This window comes from Sorex fumeus, unplaced genomic scaffold (genome assembly GCF_029834395.1).
Source record: "Sorex fumeus unplaced genomic scaffold, SorFum_2.1 ptg000072l, whole genome shotgun sequence".
Taxonomy (NCBI): domain Eukaryota; kingdom Metazoa; phylum Chordata; class Mammalia; order Eulipotyphla; family Soricidae; genus Sorex; species Sorex fumeus.
The window spans coordinates 58943828-58962652 of record NW_026606129.1 but is presented as its reverse complement, the minus strand read 5'-3'; the positions used below and the strand labels follow the sequence as shown (position 1 = coordinate 58962652).

Here is an 18825-nt window from a genome sequence, read left to right as displayed (position 1 = left end):
TGCTCAGAAGGCCAAGCCCTGCCCGCTGGGCCGGCCAGAGGTTCCGCGCCATCACGCCGGAGCTGTCAGCAGCCGCGTGAGAGGACAGCGGGGCTTCTCCCTGACCCGGCCCCCTCCACTTCCCTTCCTGAGCAGGGCCGGGGCCAGCGGGGAGTGTGGGAGGGTGTGCTGCAGGACAGGGTGGCCGCGGGGGCGGCCGGGACATGCTGTTCCTGTCAGGATCCATCTCCCTAACCTCCAGCTTCCCGGCCACCGTGAAAGCCGCCTTTGTGAGCCTCCAGAAGATGGGGGGCCCCGGCTGGGGGAACCCCTCGGGCCCCGGTTCCTGAGATCAACTCCAGGAGGGAAGACCCCATCCTGCACCCCTGCCGGGCCCACCCCCAGACCTGCTTCATGCCATGGGAGCTGTCCAGGGGAAGAAGGTAGGAGACCCCCGGCCCTGGGAGCCCCCTCAACCACCAGGCCACAAGCCCCCACTCCCCTCTTGCAGCTCACATCTAGAACCCTAGAAGGGGGTGGGGGTGCTCAGAGCAGAGCTGCGGAGCTCCCTGTCATGCATTGCTGAACAGATGCAGGGACTGCCCAAACTCACCTGCTGCCCACCACCTGGCACACAGTCCTCGGGCACCCAGCCCTGGTGAGGGTGTGTGAATACAGTGGGTGCAGAGGCAAGAGGGGGACCTCGGGTCATCCTCATGGGGCTGCCTTGCGGGCACCTGATGGCAGGCTGTGGGCAGGCGAGTAACACTGTCAGACATTCACAGGGCCTCTGGGTCACCACCTGCAAGGAAGTGAATCCTGGGTCCCTCTTGGGAGCTGGGCTGGCACCCAGCAGGCAGTTCGGAAGGCATTGCTTCCCTCTTCCATCTGTCAACCTCTCCCCGCACTATCTGGGGAAATGGCCTGTGCCCTGTGAGATGGGAGCCGCAGTCATTCAGTGGACGCTTCTCAAGCCTTTGAATGTGCTCTGCACTCAGATCCTTGGGAATCTCCATGTGGGAGTTCTTCTTTCCTTTTGCTGGGGGTGGGAAGGGCCTCTGCAATGGTGCTCGCGGACCCAGAGGCCACTCCCCACAGAGTACTAAGGGTCAATTAGGCCAGCAGTTCAGTGCCAGACCCGGGGGATGTGGTGGTAGGAACCACCACCCAGTGGGGCTCAGGGGTCTCCAGGGCCATATACTCAGCAATGTAGCAGTGGGTGGGGCACCATGTGACAGTAGGGATAGAGTCACACCCTAGGCTTAAGTCACACACCCCAACTTCTGTACTCCCTCCCTCCCCGTCCTGGGGATTCTGCGGGGGGCCGCAGAGGCTGGTGGGGGTGTGGGAGGCTGTGACCTCTGCAGCGTGGTCAGGCTGCCTGGCTCCCGGCAGCTCCTCTGCCCTCTGACGGCGCCTCTGTCACCCGGGGCTGGTGCTTCCACCTCAGATGCTCCGAGACCCAATGCCTGCAAAGTGCTGAGCCCCCTTCCTGACACGGGGACCCTGGCTAACAGGGCTGCAGCCCTCAAGCCACCTTTAGGGTCCAAACTATTGAAGAAGGGATCTGAGACGGGAAGGCTGGATGGAGTGCTTGGCCGAGGTCCTGTAACTGGTGGGCAAAGGCAGGATTTTGACCCGTTCTATTGGACCTGGAACTTTCTACCGACATGGGCCATGGCATAGTTTTGCAATGTAAAGTAAAAGACATCATGCACCCCAGGGGCAAGCACCAGAAATCTCAGTGTTCTGGGCTAGAAAGACGTCGAAGGGCTTCCTCCTGCTGGCCCCTACTTCCTTTCCCTCTGCCTCACACTCAGAGCAGGCTTGGGCGGTCCTATGTCCCCTCAGCACTCCCAAGAGCCTATACCTAAAAGCTTGATGTCACAGAAACAACTTAAGTATCCAAGAACAGATGAGTAGATGAGGAAACTTTGGTGTATGAACATAGTGGATTATACCTGGTTACAAGAGAAGACAAAATTTTGTAATTTGCCACTACGTGGATGGATTTGGAGAGTATCACGCTGAGTGACATCAGTCAGATGGAGAGGGACAGATACAGAGTGTTTGTCCTCATGTGTGGGATATGGAGAAGCTTAGTAAGGGGTTAATGAAGGGCCACAGGCAGCAGAGCCTGAGAACTGGACCACAGAACTGAGCTTCCTGTGGTGGGGGAGGGGCAGGGCAGGGGAGAGGCTGAGGGAGCAGACACAGTGGAGGGGGTGGTGCTGGAACACATGTATGATGCCCTATCACTGATAGTACTGAAGGCCAAGGTGCCTAAAATTTGGGGTGGGGGAACTATTATCAGCCACAGAAGTAACTTGGTCCTGATGCAGGCCTGGGGGTCAGAGCACTGAGCCATCAAGTTTCAGCAGGAGTGGCCACCGGCCTCTGAACACTGCTCCCCAAATGACCATTTAAATGAATAAAAACACACCTGATGGCCTGCCTCTTTTCCCCTCCCGCCTCATGCTGGGTCCTATGGAGGGGTGAGCACAGGTCACGTGTAGTCAGCACAGGCACATGACTGCCACAGGATGCCCCTCCTCTCATGGGCGCTGCATTTCCAGCCAGATCTTGTGCCCCATTCCCCCACCCCCACCCCCACCCTCAAGCCCCTTTTTCAGGAATATTCCTCTGCCCCTTCCTAAACAATGAGCTCAGCCTCAAGGTCTTTTCTGCCGAGTGTGAAAGTCAGACTCCCCACTTTCACAGACGTTCTCCTCTCTCTAGCTCCTCAGTCCCAGAGAAGCTTAACACAATCTGCCCGGGACCAGCAGACAGAGCCTCTGTGCTGCCCTCCGTGCCCCCCACCCCATGACAAACATCACTAGTCAATCCCTGCACTTTCCCTTGCCTTCAGGGGAGCCCCTTCCTGACACAGCAAATCCACACACCATGGGGCAGCATGGGAAAGAGACTCCTAGGAGCACCAGTCAAAAGATCCCACAACGTGTGTGACCAAAAATAAATAAATAAATAAATAACCTAAAACTAAAGGGCCAGAGTGATAGTACAGCAGGTTGAATGTTTGCCCTGCATACGGCCAACCCAGATTCGATCCCCAGTATCCCATATGGTTCCCCAAGTACTGCCAAGAGTGATTCCTGAGTGCAGAGCCAGGAGTAACCCCTGAGCATCACTGGGTAGGATCCAAAAATAAAAATAAAATAAAATAAAATAAAATAAGGATCCCAGAAAAGTTTTCAATTAGCAATAGCACAGCGGTAGGGTGTTCACCTTACAAGCGGCCAACATGGCCGACCCGAGTTCGATTCCTCTGCCCCTCTCGGAGAGCCCGGCAAGCTACCGAGAGTATTCGATATGCCAGACACAGTAACAACAAAGTCTCCAATGGAGACGTTACTGGGCCCGCTCGAGCAAATCGACGATCAACGGGAGGGCCTTTACCTTTACCTTTTAAGGATCCCAGAAGCTAGCAGGGTCTGGGTGCTTCACCCCAGCCCCACCCAGTGCCAGAGTCCTGCCCCAGGGAGGAGATGGGACCACAGGCTTCCCAGAGCAGTGCAACACCCCTGGCCATGGTCTTCACTCTATCCACAAAGCGGCTCACATTGAACAATGCTAAACGATGCCCTAACATAAGAAAGGGAATAAGACTGTCAGCAGAGCACTCTGCAGTTTTTAATACCAGCTCTCTCATGGAATTTCATGGAATCTTCATTTTGTGGAACTGGAATTTCTTTTTTAACAACAACAACATCAGACGCATGGAGAGATTCAACAAGAGTTTCAGAGTCACCCAGAAAGCAAGTAGTAGAGATGAAATTTGAACCAGACCATCGGGAGAGCCTGACCTCTGAACCTAAGGACTCCACCGCCTGTGCTCCTGAAGGTGGAATTTAAAGTAGGCAGAACCATCCACATCCCACCTGGGACCCCCTCAGGGCCACAGGCTGCACCTCTCTGAGCTTCAGTCCCCTCCTCTGTCAAAGGCTTAATATTTCACCTTGGCTGTCGGGGCAGTGGGAAATGACACAAGAGGTGGAAGTGCCCCCCCTGTGAGCATGAGCCCATGAGTCCGATACTCAGTGCTGTCACCATGCACAGTCCAGACAGCACCGCTGTCTAAGACCCCAACACCACAACAGGGTGAGAGCCCCAGTGAGCACTGGACCGCAAAGATGACGAGCACCAAAAGCAGAAGTGTGAACTGTGAGGACTGTTTGAGTGCACAGAACACTGGGACCAACGCAAGCACCACAAGGCCGACGGGGGCAGGTGGGTGTGACACCTGCCCTCAGAGGGGGAGGCACCTGCACACAGGCTGAAGGCAGCGCTGGCACATGGCGGCCATACCATCAGCCCTCTGTGGGAGGGGCCAATGGAGGGTCAGTAGAGAGAGCACCTGCGACTCCCTTCAGGGTCGGGATGCTCAGGACTCTCGGACATTCCACCAAGCCCGTACCCACCAGCTTCCTCACTTCCCCGAACGAATTAGGATTCAGAGTCCGTGGGTGTTTGCCAAGACATTCCTCACCTTGCATTTATCTTCGTTACAAGAAAGTTTCCTCGATTAAAACAAAAGAGGGAGAAGTACAAGCACTGCAGCGAAGCTTGATAAATGGCCTGAGAGGGAGTGTTCCTCCTCGCGGAGCCCCAACGGCGCAGCTGGCAGGGCCCGCTCACTCCCCGAGCAATTACCCCGCTGTGATGGATGGGCTGCCAGCCCCAGGGCCCCGCTTCGGAGGGTTCGCTGGGCAGTGCCCAACCCGGTGGGCCTCGGGGCCTGGTTAGGAGCCCCCAGGCCAGTGCCACCCTGTCACCCCCACTTTACCCCCTGCCTCAGACTGATTCTGAGGGAATTGAGCTGAAGCACCCGCCCCCCCTACACACACACAGTTCTGTGGGGAGACCACAGTCCGGTTCCCAAGGACTGTGAGGGGAGGGGCCGGGGTGTCCCAGGTTAACCCTGGAGACCAGCAAGGAGGTGGCCGCGGGAGCAGACACTCTGCTTTGGTTGGGGAGGATGAGGCTCTGAAAACCTCGTGTGTGTGTGTGTGTGTGTGTGTGTGTGTGTGTGTGTGTGTGTGTTTCAGGGGCTTACACCTGGTTGTGTGTGCTTAGGGTTTGTGCCATGCAGAGCTGGGGAGTAAACTTGGCCATCATCCCGCACACAAAACCTGTGCTCAGTCCTTTGATCATCTCTCTGGCCCTGAGCACCACTTCCCGCGGCAGCCTCTCATTCCGGGCCCTTTATTTCCTCTGCTTAATTTCTCAAACTAGAGAGAAAAAGAAAAGGTGAGAGGGAGAGACCAAGGCCGACAAAGGTCCAAGAAGATCCATGGTCCTGGAGCAGCATGAGGGGACCCCAAGCCTGCCTTGGCCTCAGCCCTCTGCTCCCCACACCCGGGGGTGTGCCCTCCTGGGCCTCTGTTCCACTCACAGGTGTCCAGGCCTCCAGAGAGGAAATTAGGGAAAGAGCCTCCTCGGCCACCTGCCCCCCTCGGCCCCTCTCAGGCCACTGGGCCAACTTCCTTGGCTGTCGGACAGAGACATTTCCCATCATTTCCAGTCACTTCCCTCAATTCACGCCTTTCCTCTGGTTCCCGATTTCCCGCACAACGACAGGAGGGTCCTCACCTCACAGGCCCTGTGAGACTCTCCATCCTGCCCTCTCAGGAGGGGCTTTAGGAGTCAAAGGAAGCAGAGAGAAGACAGGAGAGTGGGGAGATGATCACCCCCCATAGGCCACGGTGGCAGGACCTCGGCATATGCCCCCCAATAAGCCCCTCCCAATGCCCAGTCATGCAGGAGCAGCCAAGTTACAACCCCACGGTAGTGCCACGTGCCTGCAGAATCCTCTGCGTGCGCCAGAAGCAGGGGCTCTCAGAGACCCCTGCTCCCCTGCCCACGCCCACACTCTCCCTGCTCCCAGGCTGCCATCCTTCTCATCTAGGCAATATCTGGTCCTGAGAGATAGCACAGCAGGGGAGGCTCCTGCCTGAGGCAGCGGAATCTGGTTCCACCTCTGCAGCCACCTGGTCCCTGGGGTCGCCCAGGGGTCACTCCTGAGCACAGAGCCAGGAAGAGCCCCTGGACCTAGCTGAGTCAGGCCCCAAAACCTAAATACATAAATAAATATGTTCTTAAACTTTATACAGATAGGAATAAGCATGCTTTCCAGGGACCAGAGAGCTAGCACAGGAGCTAAAGCACACACCTGACCAGCAGTGGGTGTGTCAGTTCACTCCTCACACGTGCCAGATCCAATCAGGCACCACCAGGGGTCAGGGGTCACTCCTGAGCACAGAAGCAGGAATAGCCCCTGAACACCGCTAGGTGTGACCACCAACCCACCCCATCCCCCATCCCCACCCCCGGAAATGATTAGAAATCATTGAAGTTTCTCAGAATCTTGGCCAGTCTGGCCACTAACTGAGGCATCGCTGTCCCCGTGACACCAAGGCAAAAACCCAGATTCAAAGAGGTTGAGTTTGCTTCTTAAGACCCTATGACCAGCAAATGACAGAGCCAGAACTTGAGCCCAGATGCTTTCACAGCCCACATCCATTTTTTTGTACTTTTCAAGTTTTTCCAGGTCTGGATGAAAAGGGGCATCTCAGCCAGAGCCCAGTCTTCACCTAGCTGGGTCTCATACCTAGCCGCTGTCCCTCCCTCCCCGGACCCCAGGGAACTGCACTGAAGGGTTTGGTCTTGGCTCCTAGGGAAATGCAGAATGTGACCTGCATTGGTCCACCGAATCTAGGAGCTTCAAAAACCAGAGAGGGGAAGGGTTGTATTTGGAGAGACTCATTCTCCTACCTCTGCCTCCCACGCACCGGCCAGGAACTTTTTCTCAAGCACTGAGCACTGGAAAAGATGCTGTTGTTATTTTGTGGTGTACAAATGCCCAGGGTTTTCCAAGAATCAGGGGGCCTAATGAGATCGTGTCAGAGAAGGTCTCACAGAGGCCATGAGAGAGCTCTGAGCCCGAGGATGTGACATACTTATTTTCCGTGATTGTCTGCGACCATTTACCACATAGAGGCCCAAGAGCTTAAACACCGGATTGAACAAACACTTGAAATTGTGGAAAAGTTCCTGAAGAAGTCTGGAGACTAAAGGGAAACAGGGATTATTTGAACAAGATCTGTTCTGCAGGTTTCTCTTGGTCTCAGCTCCCTGTCTCTGGTAAAAGAGTTCTTTCCTCTTAAGATAGAGAGGATTCCCTTTACAGCATTTTATCTTTTGCTTTCGGGGGTGAGGGGGGGAGGAGAACCCTGCATGCCCTTTCTGCAACTGCTGCTTTTCAAGTGTCTTTAGCTCAGAATAGTCCCAGGACAAAGTAGCATGATGACATAGTCACTGTCCCACCTTTGCTAGACAAAGCCAAGCCAGTCAGAGAAAATTACATCATTAGACCCACAGGCAGTCTAACAAACGTTCAATTGCCTCACATCAGTACCAACTTTTTTGTTTTGTTTTGTTTTGTTTTTTTGCTTTTTAAGCTTTTCAAATTGTGTGGACCTAAGTGATGTCTGCAGGTTTCTCACCATGGCTTGTGCTTTCTCTTTTAAAAGCAGACCTAACTTTCCTAAGTTTAGAAATCTATGCATTTTTTTCCAAGTACTCTCATAACATTTACAAATGCTGCCCGCATTCTACCTTACAAAACAAATTTCCATGCCAAAGAATGAGATCATATACATCCCAGAGTGTTCCCGTGCCTGAAGGAGTGGAACAGACAAATGCGAAGAAAACAAAATTAACTGGAAAACATTTGTAAAATGTGAGACACTTCCAGATTGGCTAAAGAAGACACCAAGAAAATCTTGATACTCCAATGAGAATGAAAACATTACTATTAAAAAGTTCAGCTTAAACTACTGAAGGAATAAATTTATCACTGTATCACTGCATCACTGCCATCCTGTTGTATCACTGCCATCCTGTTATTCATCGATTTGCTTGAGCGGGAGCCAGTAACATCTCCATTCATCCCAGCTCTGAGATTTTAGCAGCCTCTCCTTACTCTTCTTTCTCAATGCTGCTGAATTGGAGGCTCTTTCAGGGTCAGGGGAATGAGACCCATTATTGTTACTGTTTTTGGCATACCGAATACGCCATGGGTAGCTTGCCAGGCTCTGCCGTGTGTGTGGGATACTCTAGGTAGCTTGCCAGGCTCTCTGACATATATATATATATATATATATATATATATATATATATATTTCCCTCTATGATTTGTTGCCTACTGTCTGAACTCTATCAAATATGCTGTGGTAATTGTGGAAAACGGGTAGGGAGTGTCTTATGATGTGTCGCAGCCACGCAGTCCAGGAATATGTTCACTCATATGTGAGGCTCGGCCCAAGCATGTGGAAAGCGGCCTGGAGCGTGGTGGCAGTTGGGTAGTGGAGGTCGGCTGGCAGGGCTGGGTCTCTTGGGGCAGGGAGGACTCTCACCCACCCCCCTCTGTGATTTTCTGAGTGCAGCCTTTGCCCAAAGTCACATAGCAAGGAAGAGGGGGTGAGGTTTTCACACCCTATCTTCCATCCCTTTTCTGCACCCCGGGAGCTCAGTCCCTCAGGACTAGGGTGATTTCCGGTTCCTATGGGGGGGGGATATCATTCCCACCACCAGGCCCTGCAGTCACCTCCAGCCAATCCTGCCAGTGCCCCCAGCTCCTTAGAGATTTCTCCAGGAGTGGCGGGCGCAGAGCCCAGGAAGGCATCTGGTGGAAAGCGAGGCACGCCGTGTGCCCAGCCTCATTCCAGATCCATGGACTCGCCGCTTATTCATCAATAAAACAATGCTCGGGCTATTTCGAGCACCTGGAATTTTCTACCTGACCAAGCAGAGAAGTGGCTGCTTGCCCAGGTCTCTGTCCTGCTCATGGTGCCAGAACAGGGGAAAGGCGATCCCTCTGTAACGGGATCCGAGCCAGGACTCTTTCCTGATTTCCTTGCCTTTGTCCCATTCCAGAAAGCCCAAGCATGTCCCCTGCCCCCTTTAGAGTTTCGGGGAAGGTCACGGAGGTGGATCTGAGGGCAAGACCCAGCTCCAACGCTTGACAGTTGTGGGACTTTGCACAAGTGACTTCACTACCCTGAACCCCAGCTTCTGCTGGGGGGTAACAGACTACCCTGAGAGAGGCAGCTTTGAAACAGGGGACATATCTGCTTGGTAGAGGTGCTGCAGCTCCAGGGATGCAGAATGGCTCTTCTGGAAGATTCCCAGCTTAGGATGCTCAGGCTGTCCTTTGGTCTTGCTGCTGTTCTCTCTGTGACCTTAGAGAAGTCAATTCCCCTAAAACTTATTTTAATGAAAATTAGTGTTCCTATTTATCAGAGTCATCCAGGATGAATACTAAAAACTGGAACAATAAATAAAATAATAATAAATAAAATAAATAAAAAATAAATAAATAAATAAAATAAAAAGTAAATAAAAAGTCAGCATGATTTACAGAGCTCCTACTATGTCCCAGGCCTCATGATAGGTACTTCCCGTTCATAAGGCCTGATTCTCCCAAAGCTGCACCTGCTTATAAAGAAAAGAAAATTGGTCCTCAGAGGAGCAGGGTGACTCATGCAAGGTCACGTGGCTGGTAAGTGGGGCAGCAGTGAAACCTGGGTGCTCACTGTCCAGAGCTAGTTGTGCCCATTTTCTGTTATTGTGTTACCAGTTACCACAAAATCAGCAGCTTCAAATAACAGACATTGATCAGTTTCCAGTGTAAGCATCAGGGAAGGCTTAGCTGCATTCTCTGCACAGAGTCTCAAGAGGCTGTGGTAAAGGGCTGGGTGGCTGCATTCCTCTCTAGGGGCTTGTTTCTCTAGAAGCTGCTTCTGAGCTCATTCTTAGTGTTCACAGAATTTATTTCTTTGTGGTTGGAGAACCCCTACATGCTTCCTGGCAAATGCAACATATATTACCTTTGCATGTGTTAGAATGTTATATATCATATGTTATAAGGTAATACACATATATTACATACACATCTGTATCTATTACCTTTGCCATGTTCTATTGACTAGTAGAAAAAAGTTTCAGATCCTTCCCATATACAAACACACACATACACACACACACATTCAGAGACTATCACACTAAGGTGCAAATAGTGGATGACTTGGATTACTTTATTTTAGGGTGTCTCATGCTTCTTTCACCACCACAGCTTCTCTTTGCCCTACTGAAATCCTCACATACACTATCCACGAGAGAAAGATGGAGATGGCATCTGTGAAGTTAGTTTCCCATGGCAAGATAGGGATAAGGAAAATGACCCTTGAGTGACAGTGGCTCTGGACCTGGAAGACATATTGGAACCCCACCCCTAGGCACTAAACAGTATAAGGCCATCCCCCCCGCCGTGAGAAATCCCAGTGGTTATACATTAAAATCATTTTTACAGTTCAAAGAGTATGAAGACAAGAAGAAATAGTTGTTGGGGGAAAAAGTGACTTATGACAAGAAGTCATGGGGGGTGTCATTGAAAGAGTAGGTAAAATGTAGAAGGACTAGAAATCAGGCAGTAAAGACTAACCTTTTATTTGTTGTCCAACTATTTCCAATGTGTTCCACAAGGTGCTAATAGGCATTAGGAAAGCCAAGGGTTTGGGGATCAGCAGATGGGACTATGCCCAGGGGAACAGGTATCTCCCCTGTACCACCTCTACTTGTTCTGACTTGCAGCTGTGACTCTCCAGGAAAAAGAGCTCTGGGCTCTGTATGCCTAAGACACGCTTCTCAGACCTATCCCCTGTCCCAGAGTTGGTTCTCAGGGAGCCACTGAAGGCAGGGGAGCAAGAGAAAATAACCAGCGTGTTCTGGGGAAAACACAGTGAGAGGCCCACAAGAGGAGACTATTATCATTCATTTGAGGGTGATGACCACCCACTCCAGGGAGTAAGAAACAGGGATAAAGGCACACAGAGAGACGAGATTCAGGAAAATTCATACAGTGGCTTAGATTGGGAGGTATTCAGAGTAACATGTTAGTTCGATTTTAGCTTTTCCACTGATAGCAGGGGTGGTGCAGGAACAAAACATGGACTCTAATATTCAGAGAACTTATTATTAGCTCAAACACTTTGTCATTTATGCAAGGTTTTGCACCCCTCTGGATCTCAATATCCTTATGTGTGTGTTTTGGGGGACATACACGGTGGTGCTCAGGGCTTATTCCTGGCCCCTTGCTCAGGAATCATTCCTAGTCACTCCTGGTGGTTTTGGGGATTGAATCAGTCAGTCATGTGTAAGGCAAGCACTTGGTGCTATTTCTCCCACTCCTATCAGTTTCCTTACTGTTTTTTTCTTTTTGGGTCACACCTGGCAACGCACAGGGGTTACTCCTGGCTCTGTACTCAGGAATTACCCCTGGTGGTGCTCAGGAGACCATATGGAATGCTGGGAATCGAACCTGGGTCAACCGCGTGAAAGGCAAAAACCCTACCTGTTATGCTATCGCTCCAGCCCCAGTTTCCTTACTTTTAAATGAGAAGTCAAGGCCCTTGTCCTCGGGGCCATTAATGAGATTTCCAAGGTGAACATGAAGAGGCAGTCTAACTGTAAGAAAGTGTCAAGCCATGAAGTGGATTCTCACTTTAGCAATGATGGAGGACCTGGCACCCAAGCAGACCTGCTGGGAAGCAATATAACCCTTGACAAAATAAGAGGCAGCTGTTTTCAGGCAGTGGTGAGCAGGCAGTAGAGAGTAAGCATTGTGATTCTTGGGACATGAGACCCTAATCACCAGGTTCTTGTCCTGAGAAAATTTCCTGAGCATGACACAGGCCAGTTGATCCCAAATAGAGCATAACAGTCCCTCCGAGCCTGGAAGGCAAGATTAAAGTTTAAAACTCAGACAACAAAAGATCTACTTTGAAGGACAGGCTACTGGGGGGGGGGGGGAGGGGGGCTTGGGGGGGTGTTCAGATGTCTAGGCCCCCCTCCAGGACCTGCACTTCCTTACCCAAAAGTTGGTTGTTTACACATAGCCAGATGAGACTCTTCAAGGCTTTCCAGAGAGGCGATATTAGGGGGTTGAGAGTATAGGAGGAGTCGGAGCTACAGCACAACCGGTAGGGCGGTTGCCTTGCATGCAGTCGACCCGGGTTTGATTCCCAGCATCTCATACAGTCCCCCGAGCACCGCCAGGAGTAATTCCTGAGTGCAGAGCTGGGAGTAACCCCTGAGCATCGCTGGGAGTGACAGAGAGAGAGAGAGAGAGAGAGAGAGAGAGAGAGAGAGAGAGTATAGGAGACCCCTCAGGTAAACCAGTGCTAGGAAACACTGAAGGTGCCTTTCCCCCAGGCAGGAATCTAAGATCCCAGAAAGGGTCTTTTGGGGGTGTCATTGGAGTGAAGACCATGCTCTGACTCTGAACCAGCTCTAACAAAGCCTGCAGCCAAATCCTTCCAGGTCCACAGAGAAGAGTATTCAGAGTTATTAAGGATTAATAAAATTAAAGAAGCTTGGGAAACAGCCGTGCCATGCATAATTTTTCCCTAAAAATGTATAAAATAAAACTCATAAGTTCAGAGGGATAAGCCTCTGAAATGTACTGCATACTAAAATAAAATGTAGCACTCTTCAGAAGGAAATAACAGAATTCAGGGTGGTGTGATCCCTCTCTTTCTCTCTCTCTGTCTCACACACACACACCATCTAGTACACAACTAAAATTTTCTAAATTTTCTAGACATACAAAGGATCAGGTAGATGTGACTCTTAGTCAAGAAAAAAAGTCATGCCTTCAAAATGACCCAGAGATCAGAATTAGCAAATAAAGACCCTAGAGTCCCCACTCCAGTATTTGGCATCTCACAGATACTCAATAAATGCCAGGTGCTCTTCTGCATTTAAGCAGCATAATCAATTATCCTCTCCCCCCCCAAAAAAAAATTTGAAATCCAAGAGTTAATAAAGGAATATTCGCCTAGTCCTCACATACACAAGTTCCTGTTCTCACTACACAGTCAGGAGAGGGAAGAAAGGTGAGCTGCCTCACTTAATAATGAGAGAAATAAACCATAACCCTATCACTAATTCATTGTGTGAGTCCCTCAAATCCCTCACTTTCCCCATTTCTTGAATGGGGAAGGGAGGCAGAGCATCTTAAAGGGCCCTTTCTCTTCAGGGTTCTGTTTGTCTGGCATGGAAACTGTTTTCAGTCTGGATACACTACAGGGCCTAGAAGAACTGGTTAGAGAAGGAATCAGATCCACTTCTAATACCTCGGTGGAAACACTTACTGGGATATCTTTCCTCCCAGGTAGAATAACACGGGGCTGTGGCAGAAACTGAGCTTATGTTCCAAAAGAACGTTTTTTTGAGAAATGTCTCCTAGCAACCAGCTCCGCCACCAGCACAACCTTCAGGGACCTTTGGAGTAGCACAAAGACTTTTTGTGGCAGCCTTCTTCAAAAGCCCAGGTTGCAACTGTGATCGGTCCAGATGCCAATTTGCAGCACAGAGAGCAGATGGCGGGGAGGGGGTTTGGAAGCTCCACCCACCACCTCAGTCTCTTTCTCCCTTGGGAAATTACCAGCAGTCTAGCTACAGGGTGTGGAGCAAGGCCTTCACACCTGAGTTCCAAACCTGATTCCATCTCTTGTTAGGTAATCCTAGATGAGTCTCTTAACCACTCTGAGTCACAGGCTACCCCTTATACTAATGCATAATATGTATAATAATATTCCCTCGACTGGCTCATATCCATCTTCTTGCTGCTACAATGTTTGTCTGCTATCAAGTCCGTTCTTTCTAGAATAATTGCCCTTGACCTGTGAGTGGTGTTTCAGGCTGGTGGTATCTCTCATAGCTGGGAATTTTCCCCATGTTCCTGGTAATCCTTTCCTATGAACCTATGGCCAAAAAACATTTGATATTGATGGAGAAATTTCAGTCCCCTTGCCATGGTGTGGTTTCACTGACACTCAGGACAGTCTATGCAATCAGTCTGCAATTAGACTTCTGCTGAACCCTTATCTTCGCTTACCTTTTGTCCCCTTCTACTCCCCTCCCTTACCCCTTAAAGATTTCCCATGAGAGCATTCCCTCAACAAATCACCTGTAGAGAGCAAATGGCATGGACTCCCTCACCTCAGATCACCTCAGGATCACTGAGAAGTACCCATGAACTACCAACTAACATCTGGTGCACAGGGCGTGCTTGGAAAATAGACATTATTCTCCTCCTCCTCTTAGCATTATTGTAATTGCAGACAGGCCTGGGATCAGAAGGTACTTCCAGTGAGGACAAGAACAGGGGACTGTCTTGCTATTGGGGGGAGGGGGGGACTGGGAAGATAGACTAATGCAGCTAATAAACAGTTATCAGCTTTCATTATTTCTTAAACTAATATTACAAACTATTATTCCTAATATGTCAGTGTCACTATCCTCCCGTTATTCATCGATTTGTTCGAGTGGGCCCAGTAACGTCTCCATTGTGAAATTTCTTGTTACTGTGTTTGGCATATAGAATGTGTCACAGGGAGCTTGCCAGGCTTTGCCTTGTGAGCGAGATACTCTCGGTAGCTTGCTGGGCTCTCCAAGAGGGGCAGAGGAATCGAACCTGGGCCGAATGGGTCGGCTGCGTGCAAACGCCCTACCACTATGCTATCGCTCCAGCCAGCTCCAGTGGCACAATTGGTTAGTGCGCAGTATTCATTCCTATTGTAAAAGAATACTGAAGGGCACTGAGAAATACAAAAACTAGTGAATGAATAAAATCCCCACCACTTAAATATAATCTCTATGGACATTTTGATTTGTATCTTTCCAAAAATTTTCCACAAAAATTTACATTAGTACAAATACACAAGTTTATAGGCATATTCATATATAACTGACCCAAGAAACATATTTCATAAATATAAGAATGTAAAATAAGTGATATCACATTGTATGTGTAATAATATGTAATACAATTTTGTTATTAACAAAATGGAATCACACTCTACACACTAGTCTATAAATTGGGCTTCACTTACTGCTCACATAAAGATAAAGGGCATCTTCTGTGTTTGTCTATGGTATCCCTTTTAGCCATCGTTGTCACACTTTATTGGGACAACACAGCATCTTGAATCAATTCTCTATCCCTGGACATCTATCTTGTTGCCAATCTCTTTTACCACTAAGAGCAATGCTGGCTTATATACACCTTCCATCACATATCTCTGTGGGTGTATTCCGAGATTTCCTCTCAGCTAATTCTTAGAAATGGAAGCACACAGACATGGAGGACACGCCATCTCCCTGCAGGGGACCGTACTACCCACACTCCTTCAGGTGCACCCGGAGTGTCTCTTTCCCCGACTAAGTATCCAGCCCTCTCCAACACAAGGTATCGTTTTGCTGTCATTTTTGCCAATCTGATAGGTAAAGGAAAAAAATAATGCTCCATTGTTGCTTGAGTGTGGATTTCCTTCGTTTCTGGGAAGACCAAGTATCTTTTCTTACCTGTGCACCACTTGGATTTCATCTGCTGAGACCTGCCATTGTTTAATCCTTGGCGGGGCTCCTCTGGGTGTCCCCTCTCTGCACCTTCCCCACAGGCTCAGTGGCTCCCCAGGAGTGCGATTTCATATTATCTCTAAGCCCTGCTTCCTGTGTGCCGGCCTCACAGGAAAGCAGGACCTGAGCCCTGGGCAGCTCATCAGAGGCTGTCAGCACTGGGGTGCATGGGAATCTACCTCCTTCGCCCCCTTGCCAAGTTCCCTCGTTAGGCCCAGTCCATGCCCCTTTACCAAGGGGACTTTAGAAATCAGATATGCTCAATGAAAAAAATCTTTTTCCCCCAAAATGTAAACCCACCCAGCAAATACATTCCAGGAGGTGATTATTGCATGACTTGGGGAACATTTCCAGAAAATCCTACTATAACATTCCTTTGAAGTCCAGTGCTCATGAGGTTTAAAAGTCCCATGAGGTTAAGTGCTCATCGAATATTAAAATAAAAGTATATGTACACCAAGATCCATCACAAAACCCAGGGATTAGGCTGAGACATGGCACAGGGGTAAAACACTTGTCTTGCATGTGATTGACCCAGATTCAATCTCTGGTACCAGAAATAGCCTCCCAAGCATCACCAGGAATGATCCCTGAGTAGAGTCATTTGTAAACCCTGAGCACCTCCAGGCGTGATTTCCTCCCCCCAAATAAAATTTAATGCTTGGGAAAAAAATAACCAGGATTCCACTGATAAGAATATTTCCTCTGGGGAGCACCAAGTAAAGGGTGTTGGGAGGATCCTCCCACGATGAGAGATGCATGCTGAAAGTAGACTATAGACCAAACATGATTGCCACTCAGTGCCTCTTTGGCAAACCACAGCACCCAAAAGGAGAGGGAGAACAAAAGGGAATGCCCTGCCACATGGGGTGGGGTGGGATGAGGGGTGGGAGGTGGTAGGGATGCTGGGAGCATTGGAGGTGGAGAATGGGCACTGGTGGAAGGATAGGTACTCAATCATTGTATAACTGAAACGCCAGCACAAAAATTTGTAAGTCTACAACTGTACCTCATGGTGTTTCACTAATAAAAAAAATATTTCCTCTGGGTCGGTGAACTCACCCATGTACAGAAGACATAGCATCATTCTCACTGACAGCTGCTTAGAAGGGCACAATCAGTGCCCACCAGTAAGGATTTGCAAACTGAGTTCTGTTTGCAACAGGACAGCTGCACAACAGTAGAACAGGGCAGAATCCCAAAAGTGCTTCATGGAAAGGTACCCTTGGAATACAGTAAAGTGGAACTGGGGAGTAGCTGAGGGGTCAAGCTTCACAGGAACCCAGTCCCATCTGGTGTAGCCCAACCCTGGCAGCCCATAAGCTACCACCAGGATGGTCCTAGTTTCCCCCAGCACCCCAATAATGCTGTATAACCAGACCCAAGCATTGGTCAATGACTGAGGTTGAACAAGTATCGAGGATTTTAAAAAGTAGGACCGGAAGATAGCATAGCAGTTAGGGTGCATGACTGGCATGCACGGACCTGAGTTCTAATCCAGCACTACATGGTCCCCCAGAGCATTGCAGGGTGCAACCCTGGAGGTCCACAGCACTGCGGGAGTGGCCCGGGTATCCATCAACTTATGGCCCCACTCCACCCAGCTGTAACCACTCTCCTACTTTTCTCTTTTCTCTTTCTTTCTTTCGTTCTTTCTTCCTTCCTTCCTTCCTTCCTTCCTTCCTTCCCTCCTTCCTTCCTTCCTTCCTTTCTTTCTTTCTTTCTTTCTTTCTTTCTTTTTCTGGTCACCATGAATTATTCTCCTACCTTATAATGTCATAGATCAATGCTTGATAGACTGACATACAGATGTATTATAAAGGGTCAAAGAGGTAGTATAGCAAGTAAGGTGCTTGCCTTGCTCACAGCCACCCCAAATTTGATACCAGGTACCGCACATGGTCCCCTAAATACTGTTAGAAGTGAGATTCTCTAAGCACAGAGCCAGGAGTAATCCCTGAAAACTGTGGTCTAAGGCCCCAAATAAAAATAAATAAATGATGTTTGGGCCCCAAAAGAGTGAGCCATGAGCACAAGTGGGTGTGACCCAGAAATGGGATGGGGAAAAAAAGAAGTGTTGATCTGTGAACAACAAGAAAGTATAAGAATATCTGAAACAGAGTAAATTGAGACATTGGAAACAACCGAAATGGAAACTAAAGGGAACTGGTTTTTAATTTTTTTAAGTGTGGGCACCAAAGTTTATTACACACTGAAGTCAATTAAGAATAAAGTGAAATAACAAGAAAATGAGTAAGGGGCTAGAGTGATAGGGCACTTGCCTTGTACACATACAACCTGGATTTGATCCCTGGCATCCCATATGGTCTTCCAAGGCCTACCAGGAGTGATCCCAAGTCCAGAGCCAGGAGTAAGTCCTGAGCATCACTGGATATGACACAATAATAAACATAAATACATGCACTGTAGCACTGTCCTAGCACTGTCCTCCCGTTGTTCATCGATTTGCTCAAATGGGCCCAGTAACGTCTCCATTGTGAGACTTCTTGTTACTGTGTTTGGCATATTAAATATGTCACGGGTAGCTTGCCAGGCTTTGCTGTGTGGGTGAGATACTCTCAATGGCTTGCTGGGCTCTCCAAGAGGGGCAGAGGAATCGAACCCGGCTCGGCTGCACAGAAGGCAAAGTGGATCTGGCCAGGCACCTGGCCGAGGTTTGGTAGTCCCAAACTCCCAAGCATCACATAGTCCCAAGAAGCACCAACTGTGACCATGAAGATCGCTGAGCACAACCAGGGAAGCCCCAGCATTCAAATAGTACTGCATTCTCAGTCCCTTGCATTGAACTTCCAGTCTCCTTGGTCAAGTACTGTCAGAAAGGACCCCAACTGGGCTCCGCTCTCCCCTCCCCACAGAGATTGAATGCTGTGGATCCACACATGCTAACATACAAATCACCCACGGGTATATTGTAGACTTTAAAATAAAAGCTTAAAACAATACAAAATGCCTGCTGAAATACACACCCAGCCTCAAAACCAGTTGACGACTCTGAAGTGGAGATGCCATCAGGTTGAGAAAGAACCATCAGGAAAAATGAAATTCTTATATTTAGACACAAGCGAACCATTTCAGATGTCTAAAGCAGCAGTTTATTTAGCCTGCAAGCCTTTGAGGAGAACTTAACTGCTGACGTGCAAAATCCTAGCCTGGATGGGAAGGTTCTGCAATCTGGATGTGGGACTCCTCCCACAGGGCCTTGGGGGGGGAGGGGAAACAGGGTGGTGGGCCTCTAGGTCTGAGGGGTGGTAAGGATAGAGCAGCATGAAGATACACAATAAGGAGAGTGAGCTGCTTCGCAGGCAAGAACACTCAAATCTCAAA

General features: G+C 49.4%; 1 protein-coding gene across 1 annotated transcript in view; it reads left to right on the top strand.

Moving 5' to 3' along the window:
- The first annotated feature begins 277 nt into the window (after window positions 1–277).
- FAM107A (family with sequence similarity 107 member A) overlaps window positions 278–18825 on the top strand; it is a 51490-nt gene continuing 32942 nt past the window's right edge. Inside the window, exon 1 of the mRNA XM_056129372.1 lies at window positions 278–422. Coding sequence (XP_055985347.1) covers window positions 399–422 — 24 coding nt within the window. The 5' untranslated portion in view covers window positions 278–398. The remainder of the gene's footprint in view (window positions 423–18825) is intronic.